This window comes from Nelumbo nucifera, chromosome 3 (assembly GCF_055504915.1).
Source record: "Nelumbo nucifera cultivar China Antique chromosome 3, China Antique-T2T, whole genome shotgun sequence".
NCBI lineage: Eukaryota > Viridiplantae > Streptophyta > Magnoliopsida > Proteales > Nelumbonaceae > Nelumbo > Nelumbo nucifera.
Window position 1 is genome coordinate 105,009,457 of NC_142651.1, and position 15,362 is coordinate 105,024,818.

Sequence of the window (15,362 nt, forward strand, 5' to 3'; positions counted from 1 at the left end):
TTTTGTACGCATTTGGTAAATAAGTGTAATCATTATCGATGTAAAACTATACTCTGGTTCAGTTTTGCGTGCGTTTGGATGGAGTGTAGTTTTATGTCGATGATAGATGTAAAATCTCATCACATTTAAAGTTTTATCTCGATAATCGATATAAAAACTACATCAATAAAATTGATGTTAAACTTAAACCACTTTTCACATCGATTTCAAAATACAATGGTCATATATATTTAAGGTTCAGTGTTGTATTTTTACACTGATGACGTTTTACACATCTTCCAAACGCAGCCCAATATCATTTGTAAAACAATAACCATGAGAAATAATGAAAAACAAAAACAAAAAAAAGGGGATGGGAGAATGAAGGAAGAACAGTGGTGTAAAAATAAACAAAAGAACCTCACCTCTGTGTGATGAAGATTGTCGGTGCTGCTGCTGTGGAGTGGGAGAACGGTCCATAGAAGAAAGATGGGTTTGTGCGTGTTTGGGATGATTTAAGGTGCAGGGTAATTTTGGGTTTTTTGAGTTCTTACATGGGCACCGCTAGAACAAAAATTTCGTGTGCTACCTCCAAATAAATTGGAGGAGTTTTCAGATTTTGGTTCCTCTATTCAGATGTGCAGCTGAACACCATCGAGCGCTACAAAAGAAGTTTTTCGGCGTTTGGTGGTGTATTGAGTGCTATCGAACACGACCTTAATCTGATTCTGCTTTAACTTTTTAAACTACAAAAAACTAAAAATCTCAATTACTTTTATATAATAAATTAATATAAATATACATACTGAATTTATTATATATATAATATATAATATTTTTATAATTTTAAATATAATTATATAAAATTATATATTTAAATCAATAAATATTATAGTATAATAGGATTGGGATTCTAATTGGATCAAATGGATTCAAATCTGAAACCAATTCGATTATTAATCAAATGAAAATTGCAAAATCCGAATCCAAGATAATCAGATTGGATGTCAGATTGGGCTGTGGACTTTTAGGTATCATTGACTCTCTTCAATAAGATCATACTTAGCTCTCTCTCTCTCACACACACACACACACACTTCTCAACCCCTTTTGCTCTCAATTAATTAGATGGATTGAATCAAGTTAAGGGCCAATCTATGACCAACTCTAAATATGAACCTTAGTCCAAACCCAAATTGATGCCAAAAACCTAATATGTGCCCAACTCTAGACCTTAGCCTAAAGCAAAATTCATGACAAAAAACTAAATTTGCCAACCAAAACGCAAAACCTAACTTTTGCCTAAATCCCCCATAGGGGCTATTTGAAATGTACAACACCATACTAATAGCCCATTCCCCAAAGTTGGTGGTAGCGGGAACCGAATTTGTATCCCTGTTGGAACAAACCGAAAAAACATACCAACTAAGACACCACTTAGCTGACGCCCAACCTTAAATATGGACTAAACCTAAATCGAAATTGATGCCAAAAATCTAAATTTGCCAACCAAAATCTAACTTTTACTCAACTCTAAATATGGACCATAGCCTAATCCTAAACTGACACACAAAAAACAAAACAAAACAAAAATTGTCAACCAAAACCTAATTTGTGCCCTACTCTAAATATGGACCTTACCTTTAATCCAAATTGACACCAAAAATTGTCATATCATGTTCATTCTTTTAAAGGGCATTTAGGGGTAATCTATCCAACAGATCCAAGAGACTCGATTCGAACACGTATATGGTCTTTGTTTGCATTATGTATCCCAATTACAGTAGATTAGGATTGGTTTTGATTATTCCTAACCAATAACCGACTGTGATTGGCAAGTAGGGACTTGACTAAAAGAGGGGTCTCTTGTTGGAGTATTGCAAAAGGGGATAAGGTTGATATTTGGGATGATCCTTGGATAGTGGGTCTCCCAAATTTCAAGCCTATAGGCCCATGACCTAGTCCTAGTCCTACTTCCTAGGTGGTGAAGACAAGCTGATTGGGACTCCGGGTTCAAATGACAAATTTTCTGTTAAAGCTCAGTTTGGAAGGAGTATAAATACAAATATGCACAGGACAAATACATATAAAATATAAGGATTTGCACTCTACATATTTATATTGTACTCTTTCCAAACTAAGCCTAAATCTACTTATCAGGTATCTGTAAAAAGGAAAAAGTGGCTCATCTGAACAAAGCTAGCCCATCCCTTCTGCCCTCCAATCTTTGGAAGAAACCTAGGCAATCAGGGTCCCTGCAAAGTTGAAGCTTTTCATATGAAAATGCTTCATAAAAAGCATAGCAGTGAATCAAAATCTGCAAAGGAGGGGATTTAAGGCAGATGCAAATTGTCCCATATGTGATAGTGATGATGAAAATATCATTGATGCCCTATGCCCTGTTCTCCTATGACCATGCAAGGGCAACTTTGTTTGGCTATAGCTCGAGTTTTACTTTTTCTAATATTGAATCCTTTGATTCCTTTGCAGATTGGTGGTCTTGGTGGTTAAGCCAAGATTTCTCCTTTGCTGATATGGCTGATTCAGTTTTTGAATTATATGCCTATGTTTTGTGGACTAATTGGAAAGGCAGAAATGGCTTTATTTTTTAGGGGGTGTTGCCTAATCCCATTGTCTCTGTGTTCTATGTGAACAAATGGATGAGAGAAGTGAGGAAAGCTTCCATACAAGAATCAACCGAATGTTCTCCGACCAATCCTTTAGCTATTAAGAATTCTGAGGAATTTCCTGCAAATGTAACTTTTTATAAAGCGAAAACATATGGTGGCTTTTGTAATTCATAGTGGTTATGTTTTTTGGATTACAAATTCCTATGGTCTTTTTTTGTTGGTAAAGTGTGGGCCTTGCAGGGCTGTCTGGTAACTATGCTGAAGTTACTGCTATTTTGGAGTGTTGTATTTATGCTTAAACTTGGGCTTCAAGTTCATTTCCTTGGATTGTGATTCTGCTAATATAGTGAATGCTATTAATCAGAGATCCTTTCCTTGTCCGCCTTCAATGTGGCCGTTGTTGCAAGATTTGTATAGCCTAGATGGTTTGTTTCTCAGGTTGTCCTTTTTTTAATAGAGCTGAAAATAGTGCAGCTCACGAATTAGCAGAAAAAGGAAGATCTAGTTTAGATGGTCGGCTTCGTTGCTGGTTGGAGGCAAATTTGTGGCCTCTAGTAGCAGTGGCAATTGGGTGGGTTCAGTTGGGTTTGGTTTGGGTTGAGCTTCAACCCAACCCATCTAACTCGCCAACCCATTAATGACTCAGTTATATAAAATTATCTGAGATCAACCCAAACCTGCTTTGACCCAACCCAACCAATTAACCTTGTATTTATGTAATTAAAACTAAAAATTAACTTCCTTTAAACAAATAAGTTGGTTATAGTTTGGTGGTAATAGTAATTGTTATTTATATAAGTGGTGAAGGTTCAAATCAAATTACATGCATATTATATTTACAAGGAGAATAAAAGGCAGTTAATCACTTGAAGTCATTTAACTATGTTAGGGTTTCGGGTTTGAATGAACCACTCAGGTTCAAATTGGTCAGACCAACTTGAACTATCTAACTGGTTCAATTTGTCTTTGAGCTAATCACTTCAAGAGTGGTTGAACCATTTGAAGTCGGATTAGTTCGGTCGAACCAAACCAAACTGGTTCAATCAAATGACTACGGATGGCAATTTTTACCCTCCCCGACAAGGTGGGTTTTTTTGCTTAAATGGCGGGTTTGGGGCGGGTATGGGTTTTGGGATTCTACAACCCTTGCGGGTACAGGTAAGGAATAGTATTAGGCAAACCAAACCCTCCATAACCCGCATATTATTGGAAAGCATATAAACTTTATGTACTAGGTGTTGAATTTAATAATATTTTGAATTTTATGTAAATGATAATTGATAGTTTATGTGTTTTTTACATGTCTTAATCAAATAATTAGAAATTTTGATGTTTATTTGTGTTTTACTAATTTATTACTTATATATGACAAGAAATAATAGAAAATTAGATGCAAGTTTTAAACCCAAACCGCCCTACCCTTGAATGTAGGGAGGGTAGGGTCGGGGAGGGTTTTGCACTTTCATGTGAAAGAAGGGTTTGAATTTTCAAAATCCAACCCGCTCATGTCAAGTTGGCTCATACCAACCTGGGTCGGGTTGAATGCCTAAAACCGAACTGAATTCGAGTCGGTTCAGAACGTGCTGAGTTCAAAGTGGGCTGAACTTATCCGAACTCAAGTTGGATTGATTTGATTTTATGTTGATTTAGGTGAAGTGTGTTGATTCGAAGTAAAACTAATTTTAGTTAATAATTAATAAAAAAATAATGCATTACTTATAAATTATTTTACTAAAATAAAGAAAATTAAAAAAAAAAAGGCTAAGAAATTCATACTTGTATATTTAATGGTTAACCCAATGGTTATCCACAACCCGACCCAACCCAACGGGTGATCAACCCATTTTCAACCCACAGCACCCACCAAATAAATGGGTGGGTTAGATGGATTCAGCGGGTTGAGTGAGATATTGCCACCCCTAGCCTCTAGCAATCAGCGAGGTTCCTAAACGGCTTAGGGTGGTTTTTCTGTAATTTATCTGTTTCTTTACCCCAAAAAAAAACAACGTTATACCAATCTAATACCTGTTTTCTTACGAGAAGAAAGTTTAATACCTACTTTTAAGAAATACAATATGATATATCTATTTTTTGGCCCCATGGAGGAAAAAAAGTTATCGTCAAATTAGAGGTTAAGCATAGATATGAATTATAATAACATCAGACCTCATAGTCCTGGTTCAAAACTGGTGTTGCACATTTTCTTTTCGTGGCAGGTCTGACTTACCTTTACCCAGACCCGACCCGACCCATTGACAGGACTGGCATCAAATATGCATTAACTGATATAGATATGATACATACCCAGCATATATGTCATTTTTTAGGGAAAATCTATGCTGTAGAGAAAACAAGATACCGAAAGAGCTTTGACGAATCAAACACCCCCTTCCCCCGGCGGTTACCACTCATATGATATTGGTTCGGTTTATTGGTTACAAGTTTTTTCCTGTATCATCCCCCCCACCCCACCAAGTTTTAACCTTCTAATGCCAAAAAACGAACCACTTTAAAGCCAGCTTTCCAGAACTTTTTCTCAATGATACCATATCAACCAGAAAATTAAGAAAAAAAAAAGTAAATAATAGAATTTGCAGCATCAGAACAGAAACCACGACGATATCATTTTATTCCATGGATCCCAAATTCCCAATAGGTTATGAATATACAGATGAAAAGAAAAGCTTGCACCACAGCTAGAATCTTTCCTGGTTTGCAAACAATGATTCCAATCTCTGAACAGACACTGCAGTAACTACAATGTTTATGACCAAAACTTTTACATAATACAACTTAGTCGTCGTCGTCATCATCATCATGAGTTACTTACTGACCCTCCCAAAAGCAAACGTTAGGACCATAGACGAATGAATGGTTTCATTAAGGAGCAAAATATTTTGTTCCCCAATCTTAAAAATGTTAAATAGGAACTTCTACTCCATAGTGCTGAACACCACACAAGGAATAATGTATACTACCTCATCATTCTCAATCATTAACGGAGTACGGAACAAAAAAACAGGCATGATTACCTTGCCTTTCTTATGAACGTATGGTGTTGTAAAGAGTTCCATCAACTCAAGCTTCATTGACTCAAGACCCCATAGTAGAGTCTGATATCAGTCATCATAGTGTATGAGGTTGTGGCTCGGGAGGGAACAGAGTGACTAGAAAGCGGTGTATCATTTCAAAGCTGGTGAATGTGATTACAGCAGCCGGGGTGGTCCTAAGCAGGTTGGTGGCACACCCACGGTAAAATCCAGGGATACCTTCTTTCTGAAATACTTTTTTGATGCAGTCAATAACACCAGAATATCGCTTCTCTGAGTGGTGGCCTTGTTCTTGAAGCCTTGAGCGCACCACCTGGTGAAGAGGGGTGTCAAGTAACATGTTAATGGCACTTGACACAATAAACACAGTTGATTAAATGATAAATTGCATGATTAAAAGAGTGCAAGCCAAAACCTTTTTGTGTGGCTGCTGCTCGACAGCTGCACATGTTACTCTATCATTTTAATTAATAATTTTTTTACGTTACCAATAAAAAAAAAACCTTCAGTAAATAGAATTTCTTCAAACAATAACAAAAAAAAAAATCTTCAGCAATCAAAGGGGGGATGGTATTGATTTTTTTAAAAAGTATTGTATATTAATAAACAAAATTTATTCAAAGGTCCTAATTTAAAATTTGGTAGAAGACATCAAAGGGAAAAAGAAAAACATAGAATTTGCCCAGGTTCGGTAGTGGAGTTCATGAAGAGTTGGATAGAAGGGCAGTCTAAAAGGGGGAAGGCTGGTCTGGAACCTGCTGTGGTTTTTTGGTGTGTGTGACAAGAAAAAAAGAAATGCAAGGATTTTTACGAGTAAAGCAGTTCTATAATCTCTAACTTCTACTAACTCTATATTTCAGAAGGCTTTGGAAATATGTTTTCATAGCTAGCTATACACAAGTAGTTTAAAAATACAAATTATGATTCCTTTTGTGTACATGGAAGCCTTTCTGTAAATCAGGATTTGGGATTGTAACGCTGCAGGGGTAGCTTTTGTAAGCCCTGGATACAGAAAACTTGTTGTACATGTTTTGTTTTGTTTTTAATATAATACCGTACTTTTCTTTCTTTCAAAAATCAAAAAGAAAAGAAAAACATAGAAAGGGTAGTTATTTTTGCATGTGTGCATGTGTTCGGGAGGAGGGAGATAAGAAAGTTTTACTGAGAAATTGGCCATATCATACCTCATGTGGATACGTCAATGTGGATGCAGCTATTTTGGAGACTGATGATGCAACAGCAACATCACGTGCACTGAGGGTATCTGTGGTAGTCTTATCTGATATTGTAAACATAAATCAACATGGATTTAAGAATCTCCTTAAATGGGTAAGTGGGTTGAGGAGTACCTCGCTTGGCCAAATATATTTTGATTTTCTCATATGTAGGGAACTGGATGGCAACATGGCTAATTCCTGCCAATGCTGGTACAAGACCACTGTTCACCACATACAAATAAGAAACGTCAGTTATTGGCAGTAAAGAGTTCATTCATCAACATCCATCTTTACGGGAAAATGATCAGCAACCTGTATAATCCTCGAATACCCTCCTCATGAGCTATTCTCCTCAATGCAGAGAGAGTACCCCGATATGGCACCACTCCTCCCCTCGTTCCTTGCGTCTACAAAAGAGATGAACAAAAAGGTAAACCCCTAAAACTTCAATAAGTTTGCTCATGAGCTATTTCCACATTAATCTTAACCACTGTTCTAAAAACTGGACCAACCTGGCTAGTTGAACCAGGTAAAATAGGAACTGGGCCTCTTTCCAGTTCAATGCCCAGTCCAGTTTTCAAAACATTGCTAGAAATAGCACGCACCACCAAAGAATTGAACTTTTAAGCATATGGATAAAGTAGCACAACAAGAGAGAGAGAGAGAGAGAGAGAGTATCTGCAACCGACATGGAGCAACAAGGGCACAAACAGTTATATGCCTTGTTTGTCAAGTTAACATGGTAACAAGTGTAATTTGCTTCAACAATGATGCTTCTCAAAATTCAAGTCAAATGCCATGGTGAGATTTCATGTACTCTATGGCACTTAAAAGGTTTTCATCCAAAACCACCTACAAATAAGCATTCCTCTTAGTTGACAAATCCCATCTGCTGTTGATCATGTGGACATTGTTGTAATGTTATCAAATAAGCTAGAATGGAATAAAATGGAGATGAATCATGAGTAGATCTGCTTAAAGAATCTGAACCTATACTGGATTCAGAAAATGGCCAATGAGTTTTTCCTTAATCTCAAAAGGGAAAAAAACATTGTGCTCCTAATCACAAAGGGGCAGGGTAAAAGCATTAAAAAAAGATGCTGATTTCCATTACCTAAAGGAGATGCATGGATATGAACCAAGGACAAAAAAAGGATCTTTTTTTGTAAACCAGGAATCAACTTACAATGTCACTTTTACCAAAAAAAATTACAATGTCATGGGCTCAGTTTAACTTGTAAGAAAAGAACTCCAAGAGAGGGTATATCTTTTATAAGCACTGAAATAAGTACATAAAATATATAAATTACATATGATTTCTTATATGCTATTATCATAATGCATCTTGTTCAGAGAGAAGGACTAGTATGTTGAAATTACTCATTTTTACCAATATAATATAAGCATGGTTCATGACATACCTGAAATCTTGTCTTGACAACCCAAAGAGGATTGGTAGCAATGGTTGTTGCAGCTCCAGCACCAGCAGCAGCTATCATATTTGCACCAACTGAGAGTTGATGGTTCCCATCTACACAAACATCATGGCTTAAAAAATGCATATTTTAAATTAAATGTTTTAAAAAGCCTATTAGCTCAAATTAAAACATACAAAACATATTGTGAGTGAAATGTAAAATTAAAATTAAGATAACATATAAAACATATTCAAGCACTCAACAATTCAAGTATGTAAAACTTTCGATCTCTTTATTTCTTTCTAATCGCATTACCCTAATTCTTCAAGCCACTTTATACCATACATAAAATATTGGTTTTTAATTGTAATTTTAGTTTATCTTCAGAAAAAAAAAAAGTGTTGTATTAAAGGATGAATAAATAACATTAGTAAAAAATACCATGCTTAAAAAGGGTAAAAAGCACAAATTTTAACTTAGGCGCACACCTGAGCTGAGGCGCAAAGCACACCAGGTGTGTGCCTTTTTCAAAGGAGCTGAGCCTGGGCCAAGGCAAGGCATAGACCTTGAAATATGCCTCACCTTTGCACCTTGGTATTCCTGAGGCACACTTCTTTTAAATAACTGGGGATTGGCTACCTCATGTACTACTGCTTGAAAAATAAATGATCTACTGTGTCTGTGGGCTAGATTTACTTCATGAAACTGGTTTTTGAATCTGGTACAAGGAATCTAATATGATGATTCAGGTACAACTTGAATGAATAGAGTTGGAATATACTCCAACCTTTGACACAATTCATTTTTTCCACACATAAACTGAAGAATCTTAAATAATGAGAGAAGAAGTGTTTTTGCTAATTTTGTCACTTGGGACCCAAGAAAAAAGTTTCAATTGCTCTGCAGTCCAGAAATCAACTGAATCACCTACTCCAACCATTTAAAAGACCTGCAACTCTGTGGTCACTATAGTCATCTTTCATTTATAAAAATATTGACTGCAGAAAGGAGCTTTTCTCTGTGGGGCTTGCTATCATAATTATGATGCACCATCAAGTTTCAAAGTATTAGTATTGCAAAGACTATTCAAAGTCTATTTAAAATACAAATATCAGAATACACATTGCATAGCTGTGGATACAGTAGAATGATTGTGCACTTGGGGAACTCATAAAAAATCCCACAAAAATACATCAACAATGCTAAATCTAAGGCTCAAATTACTATGATAAGGTTTATGGGAATGGTTCTTCTCTTTGTTTTGATGCAGGTGGACCCCGCCACCAGATGTGAAAAGTTTATTTGCTCCTACTTTCTTCAGATTGCAAAAGAAAAGGGGAAGACTAATGTTGGAAGGTGTAGGGGCTGCTGTTAGCTGGACCATTTGGGAAGAAAGAAATTCCAGAATATTTACAGGGAAGGAGAGAAGCAAGGAAGCCATCCAGGAGATGATTTTTATCAAGGTAGTACATTGGCTTAAATCTATGGAGCTATTCAACGTGTCAATGGATGATCTGTCAAGAAAGTGGAAAGAAGTTGCTGATTCAGCTCCAGGTCAGGAGGTATCAGTTCCAGTCCCCCCCGCCCCCCAAGTGGCTTTTACAAAATGAACTTCAACAGAAGCAGTACTGGTAACCTGGGGCCATCAGGTATTGGGGGCATTTTTAAGGGATGAGAAAGGGAAAATAATTGCCTTGTTCTCAGGCCCAATTGGAGCTGGTGACTCCCTTAGAGCTGAGCTTTTGGCGGCATCGGAAGGTGTTCAGAGCAGTGATTAAAAAGGTGCGCCTAGGCGCACAGGCAAGGCGCATTTCAGGGTATGCGCCTCGCCTAGGCGCACAGGCAAGGCGCATTTCAGGGTAGGCGCAGGTCCTAGGCGCAGTCCTTTCAAAAGGCGCACGCCTGGTGCACCTAGGCGTGCGCCTGATGCGCCTTGCACCTCAGCTCCGAGAACCCCCAATTTGGTAATGTTGTTCATTCATTCATCCTAATAAAATGCCTTCTTAAAAAGCAAATAAAACTACAAAATCATTATTTTTTGTGTGAAAACTAAGAATTTAAGATCTAACGTGGACTTGTTTAGGCTTGCCTCGAGGGGCGTGGCACAAAGGCGGCTCGTAGAATCAGGAATGTAATATGTTTTACATTACATTAGCTACGTGAAGTAATGGAATTGAATGAAAAAAGAGATTAGAGGTTTTAAATGATTGAAAATGTTTTATATGTTTGATTTTATTTTTAAATTCTCATTTGAATATGCTTTACATAATTACATTTTATGTTTATGTATCCTAATTTTAGATAATAGGTTTTTTAAAATTTAAGTTTATATTTTTTTATTAATATTATGTTTAGTATTTTTATTTTTTGGCATTTTTTTTAATTTTCTGACATTTTTTTATAATTTTGTGCCATGCTTCAAAAAGGCGCACGCCTCGCCTTGCGCCTTGCGCCTTGTGCCTCAGGTGCAAATTGACCCCTGCACCTTGCGCTTTTAAAACACTGGTTCAGAGAGCTATAGACATAAATATAAAGAAGCTGATCATTGAAGGAGACTCAAAGCTGGTGGCTGAAAAAAGACATGGAAGTAAAAGTAAATTGGGTTAAGAGATGTGCAAACTCCTTTGCTGATGGGTTAGCAAAACAAGGGGTAAATAGGGGTACTTTGTTTTGGGCTCAACTGTAATTTTTCCGTGTTGTTTGTTTCTTGCTGGGGGAGATAAGAGAGGTTTATCTCCTCCCTTTGTATCCATAATTTTCTCCAACGAAATTTTCGGTTGTTGATAAAAAAATACTATGATAAGGCACAAATTCATGAAAAACACATACTTAAATGGTTTATGCTAAGTGCAAACTACCATTTGCAATAGTAGACGAAATAATAATAAAATTTAATTGTATAGCTCAGGAAACCACCACAAATTTTATTAACACTTTGAAAATTAAAGCCCATATTATTTTTGGAATGTAGTGGTGGTGAAGTGTAGTGACGAGGATGCTTACAAGTCATATAGGAAACCTGTGTTCAAATCCAAGCCATAACATAAATCTTTATAATAGGAGAGCTTAGAGTATAATAAGGCCTTAAATAAGGAAATTGTTAGAGATTAATAAGGTATGCATATTACTAGGAGTTTCAAATTCAAAAAAACCCTATTAATAGGAGGTTTTGATAAGGAATATAGTGTCACTAGTGCTTTAAATATGACAGATTTGAATAGGAGAGTTTAATAAGGGAAAGGGTAATTGATGGATTAAATATGGAAGTAAATATAAGTATAATTAATGCAATTAAATATGGGGGATTTAGCACTATGTATCGGCTGATGCATTGGATGTAAGTGAATGGCATTGAAAATGAACCATTCCAACTGTTCGACGTCTCAGTCTCCTCAAAAACTTAAAAATACACTGTACTGGACATATTGTATCCATATTTTGAACCTTGCCCACCATGCCTAAATGCTTGGTGACCTACATTTCTGACAAGTTACAACAGCTTGCTCCTAATGAAGCCCCAGTTGACCCAATACAGATCAGAGTTTCATTACTGCAAATGAGCTGAGCTATGTTCTTGCTCCCCTTAATGGTAGTTTGTCATTGATGCCATGAATTACTCAACATGGATCTAGTTCACTTTCACTCTACTGGCCAGTGTTACCAGGAAACCTCAAGACCAATGGGTCCAGCCATGCAACACCTGTCCATTGGCACAATAAAATTCTTGAATATTGGTGATGCTCCAAACTGAAGCCAACAATCCCCCTCCCAATGTTTATATGAAATTATTTATTTGTTGGTTTGCCCCTGGACATTAGCTCTGAAGATTGACATGCTGGATGCCTGTGGGCACCTGAACACTTGGCACTCATGCCAAATACCAAGGTAACACTGCAGTCATGACAATCTCAAATGCAACATATGCAAGCGAGAGTTCCTTCCATTGCATTATTCTCATCAAATCAGATTGAAGAAGGAACTTATCAGGGAATATTTATCTCAAAGGGATGGGCTTTTGTGATGTACTAGGAATTGACCATATCAACTCCAACCACTTTCTGCAAAGCATCCCAGAAAAAAAAAAAAAAAAAAAAAAAAAAAAAAAAAAGATCCCATCATTTTGGAATAGAAATCTTTGAATTATAATTCCCAAAGCCAACAGAAATTTGGACGCAAAAACATCCTGAGGGGTAATGAAAAAGAAAGGCTATGCAGGTTGAGTGAACTAAAGGAGAAATTAACTGACCATCAGTGTAAAGCAAGCCTTTAAGCTGCTCATACATCGTGAAATATACCTGAAAAATCATATGGCAGCAGGTTACACAAAATAAATAATGCAATCTACACATAATTCTTTATCAAACCTTTTTAGATGTTAAATAGAAACAAAATCAATAAGGTGAATAACTTTGGAGGAAGATATAATAAAGAGCATAAAGATTCCACAAGGCATGCCATTATTGCAAACTCATCATTAACTCTATTCTCCAAAGTGAATAGATTAGAAACAGAGTTGACGCTATACTGCATCAAGTATGTACTATGTATACAACCACAATAAATACATAAATAGGTAGAACAAATAATATATGCTGTGATATGTATTTGTAAGAGTGCAAGGGTATACTTGTTATCCTCTTCTGTGTCATCCTAAATAGAGTGGGTGCCACCAGTCCCACTAAGATAAACTTTGCAGGTCTATGAATGCATTCTTTATCCATACAGTACTTCTAACATTTCCTCGTTAGACCACAGGATCGTATCAATTTGATGCAACACAGTTTAAGACAATTATAAAAGTTTCCAGCAGTAGATGGTTTACAATCTCAAATATGAAATATGAGATTAACAATATAACATATCCAAGCTTGCCTTGTGTTCCAAATTTCCTCTCAATACCCTATTTTCCCCTTATTTTCTTTTTCTTTTTGACTGTCTTCTAACAGCCTCCAGGGCCTCTAAGAACCTAAATTCAATGATTCTGCCAAGATTCCCCAAGAAGCATTTTTCCCAGTTAAGTACAAGCAGATAGCTGACACATAATAGAATGAGGCAGATCAACATGTTCCAGCAGTCCAAAAAAAAAAAACATTCATTAGAGTTTCAGGGGAATGTCCACCACATGATACAGAGATAACATTAGATGTAGAAACAAGTTAATGATGGATATAGCCCTTTCATCAAGACCTTTCACAATATGAAACCAACATCACAAGTGCTGTCCTAATTCTCTAAAAAACAAAAACAAAATAATAATCAGCATAATTAGTGAAGTGAATGATGGTTATTTTTGTCCTTATTTACGTAGCTTTGCCCCAATAGCACGAAGATATATTGGAGGAGGATGACTGACCGCCCAGTTTGGAAGTAAAGCCAATACAGTGGGAGAAAGCCCACGGTACATGCCACGCACTCCCTCTTTTTGAAATATTTGTTCCAAACTTCGTACTATGAGGCTACCTGGGTACATGTAGATCGCCACCCATTAACCACGCTTTAAGAAGCTAATGGAGAAGCAAAAGAAACAGCAGATACACTCGCGTAAAGAAAAGAAGATAAATACAGCTATGTAATAGTATCTACTTGCAAATTGAAATACTCCTTGGATGGGATCTTGAACTATCATGGGTTACCTGAAGTTTCTAAGCTACTGAATGTGGAGATCCATAACCTAAATTGTAATAAAGAGTATAAACATTTTACTTTCTAACTAGAACAGTATATACGATTATTTGAAAAATAAGAAATAAACATCATAACTAGATCATCTGATATCTATCCATGCGTGATCACCACGGCTGCAAAGGAGAGAATTAAGTGGGAACTTAGAAAATAATTTATATAACAATTTGAGTACGAGTCCCCAAATTACGTACCTTTAGTGGTTCCACCACCAAGATTAGGAATCCCATGGACCTGAAACCTTGTCTTGATGACATCCAGCGGACAAACAAATGTTGCAGCGATAGCACCTACATGGTTTTCCCAATCCAATAATAGGATAAGAATTAAAAGCAAAATAAGAATGAAATCAAACTCCTTCGTGTCCAACTTCAAAAAGGTGAAAAAAGAAGAAGAAGAATAAGAACAGGAGAAATTCAAGGTACCAGCAGCAGCGCCAGCGCCAGCATTGCATAGAAGGCCCTTTGTATTAGGGCCATGAGACTCGCCAGGCATCGCTGAAAACCGGATACAAAAATCGAGAAAAGTTGCGTTTGTAAGCGAAATCTTGGGAGTCCTCTCTCCAGAGGGTGATTTGAGTGAACCAGGGTCGCATGGCCAGAAGACAGAGCTGTGAATTCCTCCTGAAAAGCAATCGACAAGAACGACTTGGGGCCCGTCAAGGAACGAAAGAAGCTGTCACAGGAAACTAGGGTTTCGATGAGATATGAGGAGAGTACAAGCTAGCCACGGAAGCCCCATCTTCACAGTATGCAAAGACAAAGAAGATGGTCGCTTTTCCTTCCTACCTCCCTCTCTTTCTCTCTTGGACGGCTGGTTCCCCCGGAATCGCTCCCGTCGCTTCAAGTGTGAAACAGATACATTTTGTTATCGGAGAGTGGAGAATGATTCAGAGGAAAACTACAACAGTAACACCGAAGAGTTATAAGCTACCCATGAGGCCATGAGTCCCATGACCCATCCTCATCCTCAGAGTCTCAGACTTGAATCTATACAACATGATACCACCGTCTATGATGCTCATCTAACGGCATATATTAGATATCGTTATTTCGATGATGAAATGCCGATTTCTGTAATTAACGGTGATGAAGCTACGTGTATATCTAAGGCCCCGTTCGTTTGTAACGGTGCAGCTTACCAAGTGTTCTTTTTACCCATGTTTTTTTCATTTTAGGATTTTCAGATAAATAATAAAATAACATTTCTATCCATTAAAGTAACTCTTAAAATGGATAAGTTTTATGTAAGAAAGTTGATGGGAAAAAGTTACTCATTGACCAATTTTTTATACTACGAGGGCTATGACAAAACCCCTCTTTACTATAACCGTGAAACAAAAACCTCATTCTGTTAGCTTTTGGTTGAAATCCGCTTTTATAATTT

At 36.9% G+C, this 15,362-nt stretch overlaps 1 protein-coding gene across 2 annotated transcripts; it reads right to left on the bottom strand.

The window, feature by feature from the left end:
• Positions 1-5,211: 5,211 nt before the first annotated feature.
• On the bottom strand, positions 5,212-15,102 carry NDT1 (NAD+ transporter 1). 2 transcript variants are annotated; one of them, XM_010261124.3, is made up of 9 exons: positions 14,402-15,102; positions 14,171-14,266; positions 13,648-13,754; positions 12,541-12,589; positions 8,298-8,407; positions 7,189-7,283; positions 7,009-7,097; positions 6,844-6,938; positions 5,212-5,972 (listed from the first exon to the last, which is right to left on the bottom strand). In XM_010261124.3, the coding sequence occupies exons 1-9, from the start codon at positions 14,469-14,471 to the stop codon at positions 5,736-5,738; spliced, it is 948 nt and encodes a 315-aa protein (XP_010259426.1). In that variant the 5' UTR covers positions 14,472-15,102; the 3' UTR covers positions 5,212-5,735. The 2 variants fall into 2 exon arrangements, with proteins under 2 accessions (XP_010259426.1, XP_088756656.1); XM_088900530.1 differs by lacking the exon at positions 13,648-13,754 and having other exon boundaries at positions 14,402-14,900.
• Positions 15,103-15,362: the final 260 nt, after the last annotated feature.